Source organism: Tachyglossus aculeatus, chromosome 1 (genome assembly GCF_015852505.1).
Source record: "Tachyglossus aculeatus isolate mTacAcu1 chromosome 1, mTacAcu1.pri, whole genome shotgun sequence".
NCBI classification, from domain to species: domain Eukaryota; kingdom Metazoa; phylum Chordata; class Mammalia; order Monotremata; family Tachyglossidae; genus Tachyglossus; species Tachyglossus aculeatus.
Genome location: NC_052066.1, coordinates 39,524,202 through 39,544,148, shown reverse-complemented (window position 1 = coordinate 39,544,148; position 19,947 = coordinate 39,524,202). Strand labels below are relative to the sequence as shown.

The following is a 19,947-nucleotide window of genomic DNA, read 5'->3' as shown; positions in this document are numbered from 1 at the left end:
CTCTTTGGCTATTCTTATTCTTTTTCCTTAGTTATTCAAGCATGGGGCAAGATGGCATGAAACTGTTATAATACTTGAGGAAGTCGTAAACTTTTTTTAAAGGGGAAGGCCAAGCAGATTGTATATTTAATGTATCATTTACACATCAAGAAATTTAAAAATGAAATATATCACTGTTTGCAAAAGCTTCAATCTTTATAAATATGAACTCTTTTTAATAGATTCAAAGCCTCTCAACGACTGATTTCTCATGATATCCATAGTAACACCTACAATTACAAAAGCACTTTCTCTGTGGAAATTGTTCCAATATGCAAGGTACCTTTTATAAGATGAATATGATTTTTCTTTTGTTTTCGAAGTGATTTATGGTCAAATTTGCGGGTGGTGGTTTTATTTAGAGGCACTTGTGCTTGGTGGACATTTGATTTGGAGTCTGGTAGGGGTTTGTTTAATTGGAAAAAAAATGATTGTGTTTTTTATGTGTTTGTGTGTGTGTTTCTAGGACAATGTTGTCTGTCTGTCTCCAAAACTGGCACAAAGCTTGGGAAATATGAGCCAAATATGTGTTTGCATTCGTGTAACCAGTACTATTCACCTCATTGATCCTAATACTTTGCAAAGTAAGTACTTGGAAGTTGTCTTTGTAATTCTTGCTTGGGGATTTAATCTTATTGGTATAACAGGCAGTTCTTGGTTTAAAACTACACTGAACATATCACAAAGTTTTAAAAACTAAAATTACAGCCACTGTTACTTATATTCACAACCTTATTTTAAGGTTACAACTTCTCCAAGGGACTTCCCCGATTTAAGCTTTCTTTTCCCTGGCTCTCCCTGAGAAGCAGCATGGCTTAGTGAAAAGAACCCAGGCCCGGGAGTTAGGGGACCTGAGTTCTGATTCTGGCTCTGCCGATTGCTTGCTGGGTGACCCTGGGCAAGTTGCTTAACTTCTCACTGAAAAGTGAGAAGTTTTTCCCCTTTTTCCCCCTCCTACTTCGACCATAAGCCATGTGGGACAGATACTATGTACAGCATGATTTACTTGTATCTATCCCAGAACTTAGAACAGTGCTTAACACAGAGTAAGCGCTTAAGAAATACTATAATAATAATAATAATAATAATAATAATTACTGTAAACTCTCAATCAGTAGAATTTATTGAGCACTGTACTAAGTGCCAACAACTTGGAGAAAGTACAGATTGATGGAGCTGGTAGACACAGTCCTACCCCTAAAGGAGTTAGTCTGTACCAATTCGGTTTTATTATACTCTAGGTGCTTAGTACAGTGCCCTGCACACTGTAAGTGCTCAATAAATATAATTGATTGGAGGGGGAGACTGACATTAAAATAAATTACTGAAAGGGGAGGGGCAGAGTTCAAAGTTATGTAAAACGAGTGTTGTGGGGCCAAGAGTTGGGTGAATATCTACTGCATAAGGGCTACAGATCTGAATTGCACAAGAGATTCACTTGTGAGAGGGCAGGTAGGGGAAATGAAGGCTTAATTCATTCATTCAATCATATTTACTGAGCGCTTACTGTGTGCAGAGCACTACTAAGCACTTGGGAAGTACAAGCTGGTAACATATAGAGGCGGTCCCTACCCAATAGCCGGCTTACAGTCTAGAAGGGGGAGACAGACAACAAAACAACAACACATATTAACAAAATAAAATAAATAGAATAGTAAATATGTACAAGTAAAATAAATAGAATAATAAATCTGTACAAACATATATACAGGTGCTGTGGGAAGGGGGAGGAGGGGGCTCAGTCTGGGAAGGCATCCTGGAGGAGGTGAGCTCTCAGTAAGGCTTTGAAGGGAGGAGGAGAGCTAGCTTGGTGGATGGGCAGGGGGAGGGCATTCCAGGCCAGGGGGAGGATGTGGGCTGGGGGTTGACAGCGGGACAGGCGAGAACGAGGCACAGTGAGGAGGTTAGCGGCAGAGGAGCGGAGGGTGCGGGCTGGGCTGTAGAAGGAAAGAAGGGGGGTGAGGTAGGAGGGGACGAGGTGATGGACAGCCTTGAAGCCGAGAGTGAGGAGTTTTTGCCTGATGCGTAGGTTGATTGGTAGCCACTGGAGATTTTTGAGGAGGGGAGTAACATGCCCAGAGCATTTCTGCACAAAGATGAGATGTGATTCTCATCTCTTCTGCACAGAGAGATGTGATTTTAGGAGGGCTTTGAAGCTGGGGAAAGCGATGGGCAGTCGGATATGAAGTGGCAGGGAGTTCTGGGCCAGAGGGATGACTTGGGCAAGGGGTTGGTGGTGGGAATAGATGAGATTGAGGTACAGGGAGTAGGTTAGTTTGAAATACTATAGGTACATTTCTAATCGCATGTTGAATGACAGTGGGGCTGTTGGTGACAATATCATGGTCCGAATGAACTTTTTGTTTGACCTGCAGCACTGGAGCGTACCTTTTTATTTAAAACTTTACCGGTTCACGTTTTGCAGTTTACTAGGAAGCCTTTTCCTGCTCCGTCTCTTATCCTAGTGTCATAATACTTTGTACTTCTTCAGTTGCAGATATTGATGGAAACACTTACTGGCGTCATCCCTTCAATAGTTTATGCCACCCAAAGCAACTGGAGGAGTTTATTGTAATGGAATGCAGTATGGTCCGAGACCAAAAGCATGGTGCAGGTGCTGGGATGAGATCCAATAAGGTATGGGTGGTTTCTTCCAAAGGCATTGCTGTTACAGATTTTTACTTACGTGCCATTTTGAATCCTACTAGACTTTAAGCTCTGGATACCGTAGACTGATTGAAAATTAATATTTTCTTTTGAGATAATCGGAAGGAAAGGACTGAAATTTTCCCACTAAATTATTTCAAGCACCAGTATTAGAACTAAAAATGAATTCCAGCTTGTACTTCCCAAGCGCTTAGTACAGTGATCTGCACACAGTAAGCGATCAATAAATACGATTGAATGAATGAATGAATTCGTATGGTGAGAGATTAATGAGTGTAAAGTTTGGGTCTGTCCTCTAGGTCCACCTGCTTAACCTTTCCACCTCAGTTGTGTTATCTGTAAAATGGGCAATAAACGCCTTGAAATTCTTTTTTCAGAACACTTTTACATATCTTCCTTTGTCCTCAAAATGAACATGTGAACATAGAGAGTAGCAGCTATAATTCTCATTTTACAAGGAGGGTAAGTGACTTGCTGTACACCACACAGCAGACCAGTGGCCAAAATGTGATTAGAAACCAGTCCACTGACTCCCAAGACCATGCTCTTTCCGATAGACCATACTTAGATCAGTGCTTAGAACCATGCTTGGCGCATAGGAAGTGCTTAATGAATACCATTATTATTATGACTTCCCACTTTGACTCTTCTCCATCCCACCCTCAAACTCTTGGAGTCCCTCAGTTCTAGGTCCCCTCCTATTCTATCTGCACTTACTCCCTTGGGAGAACTCTGTTCCCATGACTTCAACTACCATCTCTACTTAGGAGATTCCCAAATATGCCTCTCCACCCCTTATCTTTCTCCTTCTCTGCAGTCTCCATTTCCTCCTGCCTTCAGGACACCTCTACTTCAATGTACTGCCAACACCTCAAACTTAACATGTCCAAAACAGAACTCATCTTCCTACCCAAACCTTGACACCTGACCCCCCCACACACACACACACCTACCTTTCATCTCACTGTGGACACCACCACCACATTCCACGTCTCACAAGCCCATACCCTTGGTATTACCCTCCACTTATCTCTGTTATCCCAACAATAAGTGGTATTTATTGAGTGCTTATTTTGGGCAGAGCTTTGCCCTCTTGATGGTTCTACTTTGTAGCATCTCTAGAATCCACCCTTTCTTCTCCATCCTGGCAACTATAATGCTGATGCAAACATACCTCGTTTCCCGACTTGACTACTGTAGCAACCTCCTTTCTTACCCCCTACTCCCTTTCTTCTGTTCCCACTCCAGTCCATACTTCTCTCTGCTGCTTGGATCATTTTTCAAATAACTCTGTCCATGTCTCCCTACATCTCAGAAACCCTCAGTGGTCGCTCATCAGCATCCAGCAGAAGCTTATTATTGGCTCTAAGCCACTCAGTCAGCTCTCCCCCTCCTACTTTATCTCAATCAATCATTTGTATTTGAGTGCTTACTGGGTTCAGAGCACTGTACTAAGCACTTGGTAGAGTACCTTAGAACAGATTTGGTGAACAGTTTCCCTGCCCTCAACGGGCATGTGGTTTTTACTCTGATCAAGTCCAATAACACAGCTTGCACACTTTGCTTACCTACTCATGGTTCAGTCTCGTCTTTTTCACTGCAGTCCCATTGCTCATGTCCCCTCTGGCCTGGAACTCCCTTCCCCTTCATATATGACAGGCCACCACTCTCCCCATCTTTTTAACATCTATCTCTACCTTTCTCCCCCCACCCAATAGAATGAAAGCTCCTTGTGGGCAGGGAACATGTCTGTCTCTGTTGTCTTGTACTCTTCCAGGACAGTGCTCTGCGCATGATAAGCATTCTAAATACCATTGATTTATTTAAAAAATCAGTGAAAAGAGGCAAAATTGTTGAAAAGATTTATTTCAGTAAAATTAACTCAGAGTAATTTAATCATGAGGCTTTGAAAAACCAATACTGGCATCTCACCGTTTCCGGGAAAGTACTGACCCTGTAGATAAGCCAGGACAATGTTGGGTCAATAAAATGTGTACAATAGATTTTATTTGCTCTTTTGTTACAACTATATTATTTTGAAGATGGTAGAGTGTGATGAAATTCTTGTCTCAGCTGTGAGTTTCACAGCAATTAAGATTTCCTTTTCATCTGCTTTTCTGTGTATACTTTCTGCTGAGCCCACCAATGTGGGTTTTTCACTTCTGCCAAAATTCCTTCTAATTGACAAGTTTCAAAAAACTCCTAGATGGCTGCAGGGTCTATATTTTAGTTAACCTGGAAGTACCTGGATTTTCATTCCACTTTTTACTTAAGATGTGAGTGTTAAGGACAATGCGAATGTAAAGAATTTTGATCTAATTTAATCTTTATTGTAAAACTTGGGTCATATTAGATATTTATAGCCTTCAAAAATTCCCCAGCTAGCTAAGCATTTGTATATCCAATTCAGAATGGTGGTCAGTTTCTTTTTTGAGCGAACCTGCGGCAAGGGTAAATTCACTGTTCTACCTTCCCTGCAAAAAGCAACCGTATATTTGAACTTTGTGCAAGACCTCAGTTGGAAAGCTTTTTGGATTATTAAATTATGTATTTCCTTTTCTGTTAGCACACCCTTGCGGAAGTCTGGGTTCAAAAAACATCGGAGATGAATACAGATAATCAGTATTTCTGCCGCACTCACCTGGGACATCTGTTAAATCCTGGAGACCTGGTGTTGGGGTTTGTCAAATTTTTTCGTGTTTCGTTTTTAATTGCCTTGCTTTTCTGGCAAATTTACTAGGAACAATATTAAAATCGACTTTGATAGTTTTTGAGTTTGTGCAGAGCATGTAAATCAAGTTGTGATGGAATAGGAAAGGGAAGCAGCATGGCGTAGTGGATAGAGCATGGGCCTGGCACACAGTAAGCACTTGAAAAATACCACAGTTATTCTTACCTACAAATCTCTGATATTCTTGGATGCGCCTTGGCTCCTTTGACCTAAAAGGCTGATATAATTCCTTCTGAGTCTCGAGTTTCGTCATAATGAGTCATTGAGAGGCTCCTTGATAACCATGCTTATTCGTGTCAAACCATTTTAAATTTAATGTTCTGATTAAGATGTGAGTGGGCATTTCTAGTTCTGTTTTCTTCAGAGCTTATCTGTACCTTGATTATTTCAACCTGCTGTTGTAAATTTGATCTCTGGGTCAGGAACTGATAACTGTGCATTATAAAAATTAAATGGATTTTACCAGTCATGTATTTGCTACATTGTGGGCAGGGAATGTGTCAACCAACCCTGTAATATTGTACTTTCCCAAGTGCGTAGTACAGTGCTCTGCATGCAGTAAGTAACAAAGTAAGTAAAGTAGAGAAGCAGTGTGGCTCAGTGGAAAGAGCACGGGTTTGGGAATCAGGGGTCGTGGTTTCTAATCCCGGCTACCAATTGTCAGCTGCGTGACTTTGGGCAAGTCACTTCTGTGCCTCAGTAACCTCAGCTGTAAAATGGGGATGACGACTGTGAGCCCCCCATGGGACAACCTGATCACCTTTTAACCTCCCCAGCGCATAGAACAGTGCTTTGCACATAGTAAGCGCTTAATAAATGCCATTAAAAAAAAGTGCTCAATAGATATGATTGATAGTGCCCAGTCTTTTGTTGCACATTTTTTATTTTCTTTTATTTTGGACATTATCATCAAGAGCACTTATTTAAATTATCTTTGCAGGTAGGGAGGCACTCTAAAATGAGATGCTTAGATTTGGTCCCTGCTCTGTCATTAAGTCTAGTTATAGAAAATTAGGCTTATTTATTACATTTTTCCTTTGTGTGCTAAATAGGTAGTTCTCAGGTATTTCTTATACATTTGTATTCTACAAAGTATTGTTTGATGCCGACTCCACTGAAAACTTAAGGAATGAAAACAAGTCTAATAGCCAAAAATGTGTTTTATGTGAAGTTAGTCTAGAATCTAGAATTTTAAAGTTGTTTGCCTTGGTAAGTTTATGGGTATTTTGGATTGTGTCGTCCTGTAAGAGTGGCTTAGTGCTACTGAGTCATAAAATCAAAAGTATAAACCATAGTTTAATGTTACAATTCATTAGATGAATTAGTTTTTTTTTAATTTCAGGTTTGATTTGGCCAACTGCAACTTAAATGATGAATTTGCAAATAAGATGAACCCCAATCATGTGCCTGATGTGGTAGGGTTGCCTTGTTTTATAAATCAAAAAGTAATATTCCTATTTTACAAGATGTTGGTTCAATTTTATTGAGTGTTTTCAGAATCATGAGTGAAATATTCTGAGGAATAAATGAGCCAGCCCTATCTTTTAAAAATTGTATATTTTACAGTCTTCGAGACTGTAAGCTCATCCTCTTAGATAGTACCTTGGTGAGGCCAGGGATTGTGTGTTATATATTGTATTCTCCCAAGCACTTCGTATAGTGCTCTGTGCATAATAAGTGCTCAGTAAATATGATTGAGTATTATCAGTTTCAGATGCAACTGTAAATGAAAATTTAGTTGTCATGATTTGCATTTCAAAATTCCCATAGAGTAAAAATCCAACGTGTGCATCCATGTTATTGTGAAATCTAGAATTTGGTAAGGATTTTCTATTTTATGATCCAATTTTGAGTAAGATATTTTAGTGCTCTTTATTTTATCAAATTTGGGGAGGCTCCGTTGGTTTTTTGCAGTGTAATAAACCAAACTTCATTCCATCATGGCTTTTCTCTTAATCTGCTAAATGCTGATCGTCTATAAAATATAAAAAGCAGTTCTTGTGAAATAGGCCTGTAGAGTCACATTCTGCCTGTGCTTTACTATTTTAAAGTATGTGTTTATTTGTGAGTTGAAGATGAAGCTGTGTAGTAGGAGTAAACTGTCCCACTTCTGTTCCTTCTGTTCTGTCAAGTGGAAATGGTATTATTTTGGTGGAAATATCTCACAACGTCTCAGAGGAATATAAAATAAGGAGTTCTCTGCCTCACAATTACATAATATATAGAGCTATATATGTGTTTTTTTATAAGCGGAAAAACCGCTCTCATGTGACAGATACCATTACATGATTTAGAAGAAGCTAGAAAGAACTATAAATTAAATCCTATAATGTAGAACTTATTCCCTTCATTTGTAGTGGACAGAAATCATCATTTATTATTGAACTTATTGAATTGTAAAGTCTGGATTTGCAGTTGTTTCTCTTTGAATGTAACTTTAAAATGCTACTTGTTATTTTAGGTGTTAATTAAGAAGCGTTATGACCGCACTAAACGGCAGCGTCGGAGGAACTGGAAGTTGAAGGAACTTGAAAGGGACAGAGAGGGCATGGATACAGATGATGAAAGGTGTCATTTTGTTAATAGCGTTTCTCGGTGTAACCTCAAACTAAATCCTAGCATCTATTACCAGAAGGATAAGCTTGGCCACAAAAATTGAATTAATCATTGTTATTTAATTCTCTCACAAAGCATCCCAACCCCTTCAATATCCTACCTAGTAATTTACGCATTCATAGTCAATTATTTGTGTGCGCTCACACACATACTGTTCCTCCCTCCCCGTCTCTCTCCATCTTTTCCTTTTCCCTAGCTTCTATACCTGCTGTTGCTTTTTCCACTGCTTTGTGATTAGATTGCAGGGCGGCTGCAGTCATACGTTTTGAGTGTCAGAGGGAAGGGAGGTGATAGCCCAATTCTGCGGGATAGGAAGGGAATGATTCATGTTGCCCGAGGAGGAAGGATGAATTTTAGGTTGCCCTGGACACTTTCTGTGGTGTAGGGAAATGGAAGTTCTCATGTGGCTACTTTTGAAATAGACATATATGCTCTCTTCACAGTCAGTTTCTCTCTGACCTTAAATCTGCTGACCTCAGGGTCTACAGACGAGTGATATATTTCATTGTGGAATGCAGTTATGTAATTTAGTGTAACACACTTGGGCATTTAATAGTAATAATAATAATTGTGGTATTTGTTAGGAGCTTGCTATGTGTGCCAAACTGTACATACTGGAGTAGAAACCAAATATTCAGGTCTGACATAGTCCATGTCCTACACGGGGCTCACAGTCCAGGGTGGCAAAAAAAAAAAAAAAAGTGTAAAACTCAGATCTTGTATAAAAGATAGATCAGACGTGTATTTAGAAATATTTTTAATCGTAAGAAAAACATGTGGCATTGGGCATAGCAAAGAGTTTGGGGAGTTTCCAGTCCTAGCCACAGTAATTACTTGTCAATCTCTTAGACTTTTTCTAGCAAAGTTGTAGTTGCTTGAGCTGTGGACTAGATTGGTACAAGTTCATTCGAAATTAGATGCCTTTCTTGTGAAACAGCTAAGGAAAGAGTGATTTCTGTGAGTCATTTCAAGTCAGATTCCCCACTCACCCCACCCCAATCTTTTCAAGGCTTCTAAATAAAAATAAGGTCCTATACTTTCTTCTCAGCTCTATGGTCTTTCTTTTGCAGGCAGTACCAGGATTTCCTTGAAGATCTTGAAGAAGATGAGGCGATTAGAAGGAACGTCAATATTTATAAAAGTACGTTTGACAGTTGGTGCCTAAATAAGCCAAAAAGCTCTCATTGTAATTTGATAATCACAGGTTTCTATATAAGTGCCTTTTGAATGTAACTTTTATTAGATGTTTTCCAGTTCATTTGAGTTTTATATCATATGGACATTATTAGTTTAAAAGCTCCGCTTAAGAGAGAGATTATCCTAAAATTTGTTTTCTTGTTCTGGTTTCTTAAGACTTGGAAATCCCAGTGGAGAGTGACACAGATGACGAAGGGGCCCCTCGCATCAGTCTGGCTGAGATGCTTGAGGATCTCCACATCTCTCATGATGCTACTGGTGGAGAGGGAGCAGAGATGATGTCCTAATGAAGCTGCTGCAATTATAATCTCTTGCTGTTCAAAAGAAAAAAACACGAAATAAACCATTTAAAGAGGTGACTTATTTTCATGGTGTGTCTGCAGTAACATGTGGAACCCTTTGTGTCAAGGCCAGCTTTGTCTTTAGGCTGTTTTGGTGAGTTTCCAGTTGCATGGCACTTAGGTCCTGATAAATCCGCTAATGTTGATTCATTTCTGTGTAGAGTCTTGTGGGAGAGGTGGAGAATATCTTGCTTTCTTCGTGGGAGAATATCTTGCTTTCTTCGTGGTCTTCCAGCCTTGTTTTGTGTGGATGGAGTTGAGCGGTTGCAGGGAAGACCCCACTCTCCACTCGGATTCTCTGGCTTTGGCACTCAGAACTTGTTCAATAATTGCTGAGGAGAAAACAAGGCGTGCGTTTTCTTAAATTGCATTTTACACATTGATTTGTCTTAATGTTTTCGAGTCGTCTCCGACCCATAAAGACAGTATGGACACATCTCTCCCGGTGTTTCCTTAGAGTTTTTAGGGCTATTGATTTGGAGGTACTATTTCTAAAGCTTAAAATATTTCAAGACACTTTGCAAATGACCCAAACCTCACAAAATTGCTTAGCATGAAGAATGCTGTCTCATAGTATGTAATCACCCAGAAATCTCATGTCTGCGTGTGTGTGTGTGTGTGTGTGTGTGTGTGTGTGTGTGTGTGTGTGTATACATATATATACTTGCACATATCTATTGGGAATGGAAAAAATAATTATGGTACTTGTTAAGCACTTACTATGTGCCAAGCACTGTTCTAAAACACCACGGTAGGTGCAAGTTAATCAGGTTGGACACAGCCCCTGTCCCACATAGGGCTCACAGTCTTAATCTCCATTTTACAGATGAGGTAAGTGAGGCCCAGAGAAGTGAAGTGACTTGCCCAAGATCACACAGACAAATAGCAGAGCCAGGATTAGAACCTAGGTTCTTCTGACTCCTAGTCCTGTGCGCTATCCACCAAGCCATGCTAGTTAATATTCAGAGCTGTGCTGGAGAGAGTTTTATATAGCCATAGAGAGGCCTGGAGAGAGCTGCAAGGTTAAGACTAAAATCCCACCAGCAGGTTATGTAAATTTGGAGAGCAAGATGCTGACAGCAAGCATTTAGGGGTGGGAGTTCACCTATATGTTGTTAATAGTCACAACCATGTGTACATTCAGGTATGTACTGTTGACATGACACCTGGAATTCCAGCCCTGAACCAGCTTGTTATTGTTGCTTGTTATTGGGTGGACTGTTTCCTAATCAAAATAGCTTATACTGGGCAGGAATTTATTAATTTCCTACGCATTTAGAGTACATTTCAACATATATCAATTGCTATAAACTTTCTTCCAGTGGGTGGAGGCTTTCTAGATGCTAAAGGGTTGGGTATACAGCATTTGGTATATTTTAAAACTGCTGGGACTTGTGGGCAGAGAACATTTCTACCAACTGTTTTATCGTACTCTCCCAAGCACTTAATACGGTGCTCTGTATGCAGTAAGTGCTTGATAAATAGCATTGATTGATAATTTTTATAGCATCAGTGACTGAAGCAGCATGGGATACTGGATAGAGCACAGGCCTGGGGGTCAGAAGGTCATGAGTTCTGATTCTGGCTCCACCACTAAATCTGCTGTGTGACCTTGGACAAGTCACTTAACTTCTCTGTGCCGCGGTTACCTCATCTGTCAAATGGAGGTTAAGACTGAGCCCCATCTGGGACAAGGACTATGTCCAACCCAAGTTGCTTGTATCGATCCCAGCGCTTAGTACAGTGCCTGGTACATAGTAAGCGCTTAACAAATACCACCATTATTATTATATTTCTGAAAGTGTTTTTTCATGTTAATGACTAAGCAGGGTTTAGTTATATAGTTTATCTCAAGGACACTGCCATTTGCTAAAGCATAATGAAATCTGACACTATGACTTGAGTTCCACTTCTGAATCAATATCAATGGCTGCCATTTATATTTTTAATTTCTCTGAACTTCTGCATATAAATGCTGACCTCACTATTGCTTGACCTCTGAATTGAATAAAAGTAGTTTGACAAAGACAAACACTGGCGATTATGATCGTTTCATTACTACTTAAAGAAAAGTTTTTAATGGTATGGTCTATACTTCCATTGTGTAATCTGGTGAGTAGAAAGAACATTTAATAAAATGATTGGAGTGGATATTGAAGAAAAGAAATGAGCCTGCTCTGTGTTCTAAAGTCACTTAACTTCTCTGAGCCTTTGTCTCCCTATCTGTAAGATGGGGATTCAATGCCTCTTCTTCCCATGTAGACTATGGGACAGGAACATCATTCACTGTTGTATTCATTAAACACTAATTGTGTGCAAAGCTCTGTTCTAAGCACTTGATACTGTACTAAGTCTGACTGACCCTAACCTGATTATTTTGTATCCGCTCCAGTGCTTAGAACAGTGCTTGACACATAGTAAGCTCTTAAGGAATATAATAATAATACTAAAAAATGTATTTCTGTTACGAAGCCTCAGTTCAATATGTGAGACTTGTGTTGTGATAAACCCCTTAAGTTTTTAATATTTACTCTGTCCACATCACAAACACACAAAACCACTGACCTGTTTCTTCTGACATTACACTGCACTGTATTTAGGCTCACGGTGGAAGAACATTCCCAAATGGTTTTGTCCTGCTCTAATCTGTAATGAAACACATGTTCTGGAAGAATGGATGTACTTTAAAGGTTTATTACAGCTGCTCCCTAGTGAGAATTTGATGAATCACCATTCCTGCTTCTATGCCTTGGGAGACATAAACAATCCATGAAGAAGTTGGCTTGTGAAAAATTTCACATAGGATTGCATTTTCAAGGAAGGATCTAATTGATAACTACTTAAACCTTACTTTAATTGCATCTGTATTACTCCTCTATTTGGTTTTACTCTGTTTTTAAAAACTTACCTTGTGTTTGTTATTGTTACTTTTTTATTGTGATTAACTTTGTGGTTGACAAAGTCTTTTTTAATATGGGCTTTCAGCATACTTTGTCTAGGTAGGCACTATATTTACTTAGGGTGAGTCATTCCCTGAATTAAATCTTAACCAGTATCTCTACAGGTGGAAAATTTGTAACTTCTGCTCTTTTTTTGTCTGGTTTTTTTTGTTTGTTTGTTTGTTTTTTTGCTTAATGAAATCACAAAGCTACTTACTGGTCAAATCCACATGAAAGAGTTTCTCAATAGAAAGCTCGATATGTCAGAAACTGAACTCATCTTTCCTCCTAAATCCTCTCATCCACCTACCTTTCCTGTAGCACCACCATCCTACCTGCTTATAAAGCCTGCAACTAGCATTTTCCTTGACTCATTGTTTGCTTTTGACTCTCACATTAAGTCTATGCTAGAATCGGTCTTTCTTCCACAACATTTCCCAAATCTCTCCTTTCTCTGTCCAGTTAGCCACCACCCTGGTCCGATCCCTTGTCATATTCCAGTTTGTGTCAGCCTCTCCCCTTTCCAGTCCATATTCCATTCTGTGGCTTTGTTTGTCCAAAGCATTCTGCATATATCTTTCCACTCCTTTGATACCTTCTAGACTGTGAACCCATTGTTGGGTAGGGACCGTCTCTATGTATTTCCAACTTGTACTTCCCAAGTGCTTAGTACAGTGCTCTGCACACAGTAAGCGCTCAATAAATGCAAATGAATGAATACCACCAATGGTTACCCATCAACTTTATATTAAAGCTGGTCAGATCAGTCATTGGTACCTATTGATCGCTTATGGTGGGCAGAGAGCCCTGTGCTAAGTGCTTAGGAGAGTACAATACAACAAAGTTAGACATGTTCTCTGCCCATAAGGAGCTTGTATATATATATATATATATATATATATATATATATATATACATATATATATATATGTGCGTGCTGTGGAGCAAATATCAAGTGCTTAGATGGTAAAGATCCAAATGGGTAGGCAGTGCAGAAGGAAGAGCAAGTAAGGAAATGTGGACTTTGTCAGTGGCCTTTTGGAGGAGAGGAGAAGGTTGGAGAGAGTGATTTTCTGTCATACATGAAGGGGAAAGGAATTCCAGATCAGAGGGAGAATATGGGCAAGGGGTCAGTGATGAGGTACATGAAAAGAAGGAACCTCAATGAAGGTTGAGTAGGTCGGTGGTAAAGAAACGAAGTGTAGGAGACGAGTGAGCTTAGGTGGGGAGAGCTGATTGAGTGCGTTAAAGTCGATGATTAGGAACTTCTGTTTTATGTGAAAGTGGATGGGCTTTGTGAGATTTGGAGGTTTGTGAGGAGTGGGGAGACATGGACTGTGTGCAGAGCACTTTACTAAGCGCTTGGAAAGTACAATTCGGCAAATTGCCAAATATTCATAAAAATTCTGTAGATATTTGTTAGGACTTTAGTCATTGTTCACGGCTTATTCATTCATTAATTCAATCGTATTTATTTAGTGCTTTCTGTGTGCAGAGCGCTATACTAAGCGCTTGGGAAGTACAAGTCGGCATAAATTGTTGTGCGTGGAATCTTTGCTGGTATTCTTTGAGAGATCCTGCTTTCACATGTGAGGAAATTGAGCTACAGTAAAACTTGCTCCCAACCATCTAGCAGATCATTGGTAAAGCTGAAATACTAGAAATAATCAGTTTAGCCTTAGCCATAGTTCAGAACGATCTCAATAATAATAATAATGACAATAATAATAATAAGCACTTACCATATGCCAGGTACCAGCTGGTGTAGTTACAGGATGATCAGGTTGGACACAATCCTTGTCCCACACAGGCCTCACAGTATAAGTAGGAGGGAGTAGGATTTAATCCGCATGTTCCAGATGAGGAAACTGAGGCAAGTTGTGACTTGTCCAAGGTCTCCCAATAGGCAAGTGGCAGAAGCTGGATTAGAACCTAAGTCCTCTGCCTCTCAGGCCCGTACAGTCTCCACTAGGCCACACTGCTTCCCTCAGACAGAAATCCAGAAGCATGCCAAGAACTAATTGTGCGTGGAATCTGTGAACCCCATGTGACATTATGACCCGTTGCTCCCAGGAAAAAAAGTATTTCCTTGCCTTGTCTCTCTGCCCCACAGCTTTCCCCTCAGTGAATGGAAGCCCTGCCTTTCCAACCCCTGCCCCTACCCCTATGTTCTTGGGCAGAAATGCCATCCCTGCAGAAACATCTGGACTCCCCGTTTACTGGGAAACAAAGGAGGCAGGGAGATGTGTGTGGGAAGGGAACAGAAGGGGCTAGAGGTGGGTCACGCCAGACTGACAGAAAGCCCCAGCTCAGCCGTTTACTCTTTCCACCCTTTTGCCTCGCACTGCTTTCCAACCGTGTCATAGTGGCCCCAGTCACATATCCCTAGCCCTGCAGAAATCTGCCAGCAAGCACTGCCAGAATGAGGACGCTTTTCAGCAGCCTTGTGCCCAGCCAAGCATTGGGATCATTTCTAGTATGCCACTGACTGCCCCCCACCACTTCCAGGTATCCTCTTGCGGAGCCCCACATCCCCTTTGATTCCTCAGCAAGAAAAGAGAGGCCGGGACCCACCCGGAACAGGATGGTAAAAGCATCCAGGAAAACTGGATGCTGCCAGGAAAACTCATCCCCCATTGTGTCCCCCTCTCCCCCTTCTAGACTGTGAGCCCGCCGTTGGGTAGGGACCGTCTCTATATGTTGCCAACCTGTACTTCCCAAGCGCTTAGTACAGTGCTCTGCACACAGCGCTCAATAAATACGAATGAATGAATGAATGTATATATATCTGGGCAGCAGAGTGAAGCATGAACTGGAGTGGGAAGAGATGAGGTGGTGAGGAAGCAGAAAAACAGCATGGCCTAGTGAAAAGCTTGGGACTGGGAGTTACAGGACCTGGGTTCTAACCCCAGCCCTGCCACTTGCCTGCTGTGTGTTCTTGGGAATTCAATTTCTCTGTGCCTCAGTTACCTCATCTGTAAAATGGGGATTAAGACCGTGAGCCCTACAAAGGACATGGACCGTGTCCAACGTGATTAGCTTGCATCTATTACAGTGCCTGGCACATTGTAAGTGGTTAATATATCATTTAAAATTAGAAAAGGAGTCTGATGCAGTAGTCCTGGCAGGATAGAAGAAACTCGTGGGCAGAGAACGTATCTCCCAGTTCTGTTGTGTTATTCTCTCCCAAGCACTTAGTACAGTGCTGCACACAGAGTTCAGTAAATACTATTGATGATAGAATAAGTGCTTGGATCAATGTGTTAGCAGTTTGGATGGATAAGAAAGGGTGGATTTTAGCAAAACTTTGAAGGTAGAATTGATAGGATTTGGGGCCATTGTGTGTATGTTGAATAGGAGAACTGAGTCGACAAAACCAAGGCTTTGGGGCTTGTAAGGCAGGGACTATTCGAAGCTGTATTGAAGGCAAATCTCCTCCAAGAATCCTTCCCAGCCTATGCCCCACTGTTCCTCATCTCCCACTCCCATCTGTGCTGCCCTGACTTTCTCCCTTTACTCTTTCCTCCTCCCAGCCCCAAAGCACTTATGTACATATCTGTAATTGTATTTATTTATATTGATGTCTGTCTCCCCCCACTCTAGATTGTGAGCACTTACATACATGATGGAGACTGTGAGCCTCATGTGGGACAGGGATTGTATCCAACCTGACTTGCTTGTATCCACCCCAGCACTTAGTACAGTGCTTGGCACATAGTAAGCGCTTAAATACCACAGTTATTATTATTATTATTTATTTCTATTGATGTCTGTCTGCCCCACTCTAGATTGTGAGCTCATTGTGGGCAGGGAATATCACTGTTTATTGTGGTATGGTACTTTCCCAAGCGCATAGTACAGTGCACATAGTAAGCGCTCAATAAATATGAATGAATGAATTTAAGGCATTCCATTAGCACTGTCCCTCTTTCCTATCCAGTTCTCCATTCCTCTAAATTTTATTTAATAGTATTAAGTGCTTACTATGTACCAGGCACTCTACTAAGTGCTGGGTTAGATATCTCCAAATTCCTTTTGATATCCCACCTACTCCAGAAGGTTTTCCCTGGTTTGATTTTTGGGTTTTTTTTTCTTTTTCCCTACAGGCTAGTCATGTTGGATACAGTCCATGTCCCACATGGAGCTCACAGTGTTAGTCTCCGTCTGTATACAGATGACTGTAATTGAAGGTAATTGAAGCACTGAGAAGTTAAGTGACTTGCCCAAGGTCATCAAGCAGACCTATGGCAGAGTGGAGATTAGAACCCAGCTCCCTCTGACTCCCAGGCCTGTCCTCTATCCACTAGGCCACACTGCTTCTCTTCCTTTTCTAGCCCCTCCCATTTCTACTGTACACACTCACCTCCACTGAAATTAATTTCTGCAAAGTGGATCAAGTCAAAGACAGGAGAGTCATTGGTATGAATTAGATTGAGAAAGGTCATTTATTTGGCCTTAATTTAAAGGAAAGGTTTAAGGAAGGAAATGCACAGTTAAAAGAACAGAAGAAGAATGGCCTTAATTTGTGTGGGAGTTAAGGTGGAGACAAATCCCATGGATAACTTTAGGTTGATGTTCAGTGTTTGACTTGCTCAGTGTAGATTCAGATCGAAAAATGATTCATTCCGGCTGGTATGTTGAGAGCTTCTTGGAAACCTCTCAAGGCTTGGGCAGAATGGTAGGCTGGCAGTGTTGACAGGTTTATCGTATGTTTCCTGTTGAGACATTCCCTTTATTGTTAATCCCTGTTTGTGCTTTCTAGGTATCCACAGGCCCAGCCATAGTGTGTGTGGCATCCTCCACTGCAAACTTCCCCTCCCTCCCCCGGCCGCTTCACCTATCCTCTTCTTCCCCTCCCCGTCTCTAACCTGAACGGAAGGCCACCAGACATCGGAAGAGACCAGTTTCTAAGCTGCTGTAGCAAGGAGAGGGATCCGCGTACCCTAGCGGAATTAACAGTTGCCAACTTGTACTTCCCAAGCGCTTAGTACAGTGCTCTGCACACAGTAAGTGCTCAATAAATATGATTGAATGAATGAATGTACAGTCCCTCGCTCTGGAGCCGGTTTTCCCTGGAAACGGGACCGCAGATGCTTCAGAATCTCTGTTTTTCTGAGCACTGAATCTGGCATCTTAGATTGCTACCCTGTTCTTTTGTGGAAAAGGGGTAATGCCTTCAGGATGACCTGCTCCCCCTTCTAAACTGTGAGCCTGTTGTTGGGTAGGGACCATCTCTATATGTCGCCAACTTGTACTTCCCAAGCGCTTAGTACAGTGCTCTGCACACAGTAAGCGCTCAATAAATACGATTGACTGAATGAATCTTGTTGTCATTTCATCTCAGCACTTTCTCCTACAAAGCACTTTTGTTCTCTCTACTTCCTGTTGAACTTTTGTACCTGGAGCTTTATATACTTTACTCTCTGAACACTTCTTTGTAAAATATTTTGTGTCCCCCACCCCCAGCTCCTACTAAATTGTAATCTCCTTGTGGGCAAGAATCATGTCTTCTACTATGCTCTCCCAGGGGCTTAGTACAGTGCTCCATGCATATAGTAGACGCTCAATAAATACTGTTGCTTGCTCTCAAAAAATTGATTTTGGCAAGCATCCCTTTAAAAAATTATTGCTGATCTTTCATGGATGATCTGGGCCCGCTCCATTTTGGAGGTCGGTGGTTAGAGCGAGCTCTTTAGGACTCTTAGATTTCAGATCCAGACCTTTCACAACATGTTCAGATGGTGTCATCACGTCCTTTTGGCTTATTGATACATTTGAAAGAACAGGTCTGAGAGGCAGGAACAAATAATATTTCTGTGTAGCTACTGGTATCTGACTTTTGAGAAGCAAAAAGTGGTTTTTTTGCAGCCCTCGTGTACAGTCATTCATTCGATCGTATTTATTGAGTGCTTACTGTGTGCAGAGCACTGTACTAAGAGCTTGGGAAGTACAAGTTGGCAACATATAGAGACGGTCCCTACCCAACAACGGGCTCACAGTCTAGAAGGGGGAGACAGACAACATAACATGTGGACTGGTATCAAGTCATCGGAATAAATAGAAGTAAAGCTAGATGCACATCATTAACAAAATAGAATAGTAAATATGTACAAGTAAAATAGAGTAATAAATCTGTACAAACATATATACAATTGTGTTACAATTTGAAAGTGTGGGATTGATAATGCTGATGACTGTTTGTGTCAAAATTTTAGGATTGGGCCAGAACTGTAGCATTAATTGCCCCACCTTTCCCTCTTGCTAAGGTCCAAGAAGAGGAGGCCTGGAAAAGCCCTTAAAGAGGGGAACCTGGTTTTGTGGGAGAAGTTTGGGAGTAGGTGGAAGCTCTTGAGTATGTCTGCCTAGCACCTGGACAACAGATCAGAACTCAGGAAGTCAGAGGGTCTTCAGAGGCCTGAACATTTGTTCTGACTTTACATTATTGCCATTATTATGCTTGCCTTTCAAGAGCAGGGAGTGGGGTGAAACCAGCTAGAACAGTCCTTAGGACATTGGAGAATTGGAGAAAGATGTTAATAGAATGAGTGAAAAGTGTGAGCTGAACTGTAGGTTCAGGAAAGTTTTGCAATGTGGTCTTTCATTAGTTCGTACTTCATTCTACTTTGTCAATGAAGGTTTCAATTTATTTGTCTTAGATTGCAATCTCCATGACAGCCGGAGCTAGATTACTTCCTCAATACTTAATGTTAATGCTGATAGACTCTCTGGTTGAGAAAGCAGAGGAGCCTCATTCCTGAGACTTCGGGACCAAGAACCCCGAGTGAAAGAGTTGATTGTAGTGCTAGTGGTTGGGGCAATACCTTGTGCTCTTTCCAGCCAAATGCAGATTTCAGGATTCTTGCTTGGCCGGTTCGCTTTGTGTCGTCAGTGGTTTGGCAGTCAGAAACCTTCGTTGCTGATGACATAATCCCTGCAGGTTAATTGACCAAGTTAATTGATCCTTTTTGGATTTGGTAACAGTTGAGAGAGTGGCAAATCCTTATTAAATAACACATAATCTAGACTGTAAACTCATTTTAGGCAGGAAATGTGTCCACTAATTCTGTTTTGTTATACTGTCCCAAATGCTTAGTACAATGCTCTGCACATAGAAAGCGCTGAATAAATTCCATTGATTGATTTGAGATTAAAACATTAAAATAGATGTAGGAGATTGGTAGTGTCTGGGAAATAGTAAGCACTTAGCCAAATTTTTAAATGGTTCTTTAATACTGATTCAGTCAGTAGTTTATCAAGTCACCAGTTTATGAAGGGAAATGAATTGAGCTACATGGCTTTCAATCAGTCCGTCAACGGCATGATCCCTTGCCCTCAAGGATTTTACAGTTTAGCCAAGGAGCTGAAGGTTCCACTGAATGTTTTCGCTGGCTCTTGTGTAATTTTTCAGATTTCTCTA

The 19,947-nt window shown here is 40.9% G+C and overlaps 1 protein-coding gene across 1 annotated transcript in view; it reads left to right on the top strand.

Annotated features, from left to right (window-relative positions):
• The window catches only part of NMD3 (NMD3 ribosome export adaptor), a 38,176-nt gene extending 28,567 nt beyond the window's left edge, over positions 1-9,609 (top strand). The window contains exons 9-16 of the mRNA XM_038743249.1: positions 222-318; positions 506-623; positions 2,531-2,676; positions 5,273-5,385; positions 6,780-6,852; positions 7,899-8,005; positions 9,124-9,194; positions 9,407-9,609. Of these exons, the coding sequence (XP_038599177.1) occupies positions 222-318; positions 506-623; positions 2,531-2,676; positions 5,273-5,385; positions 6,780-6,852; positions 7,899-8,005; positions 9,124-9,194; positions 9,407-9,537 (856 nt within the window). The 3' untranslated portion in view covers positions 9,538-9,609. The remainder of the gene's footprint in view (positions 1-221; positions 319-505; positions 624-2,530; positions 2,677-5,272; positions 5,386-6,779; positions 6,853-7,898; positions 8,006-9,123; positions 9,195-9,406) is intronic.
• The last annotated feature ends 10,338 nt before the right edge of the window (positions 9,610-19,947 follow it).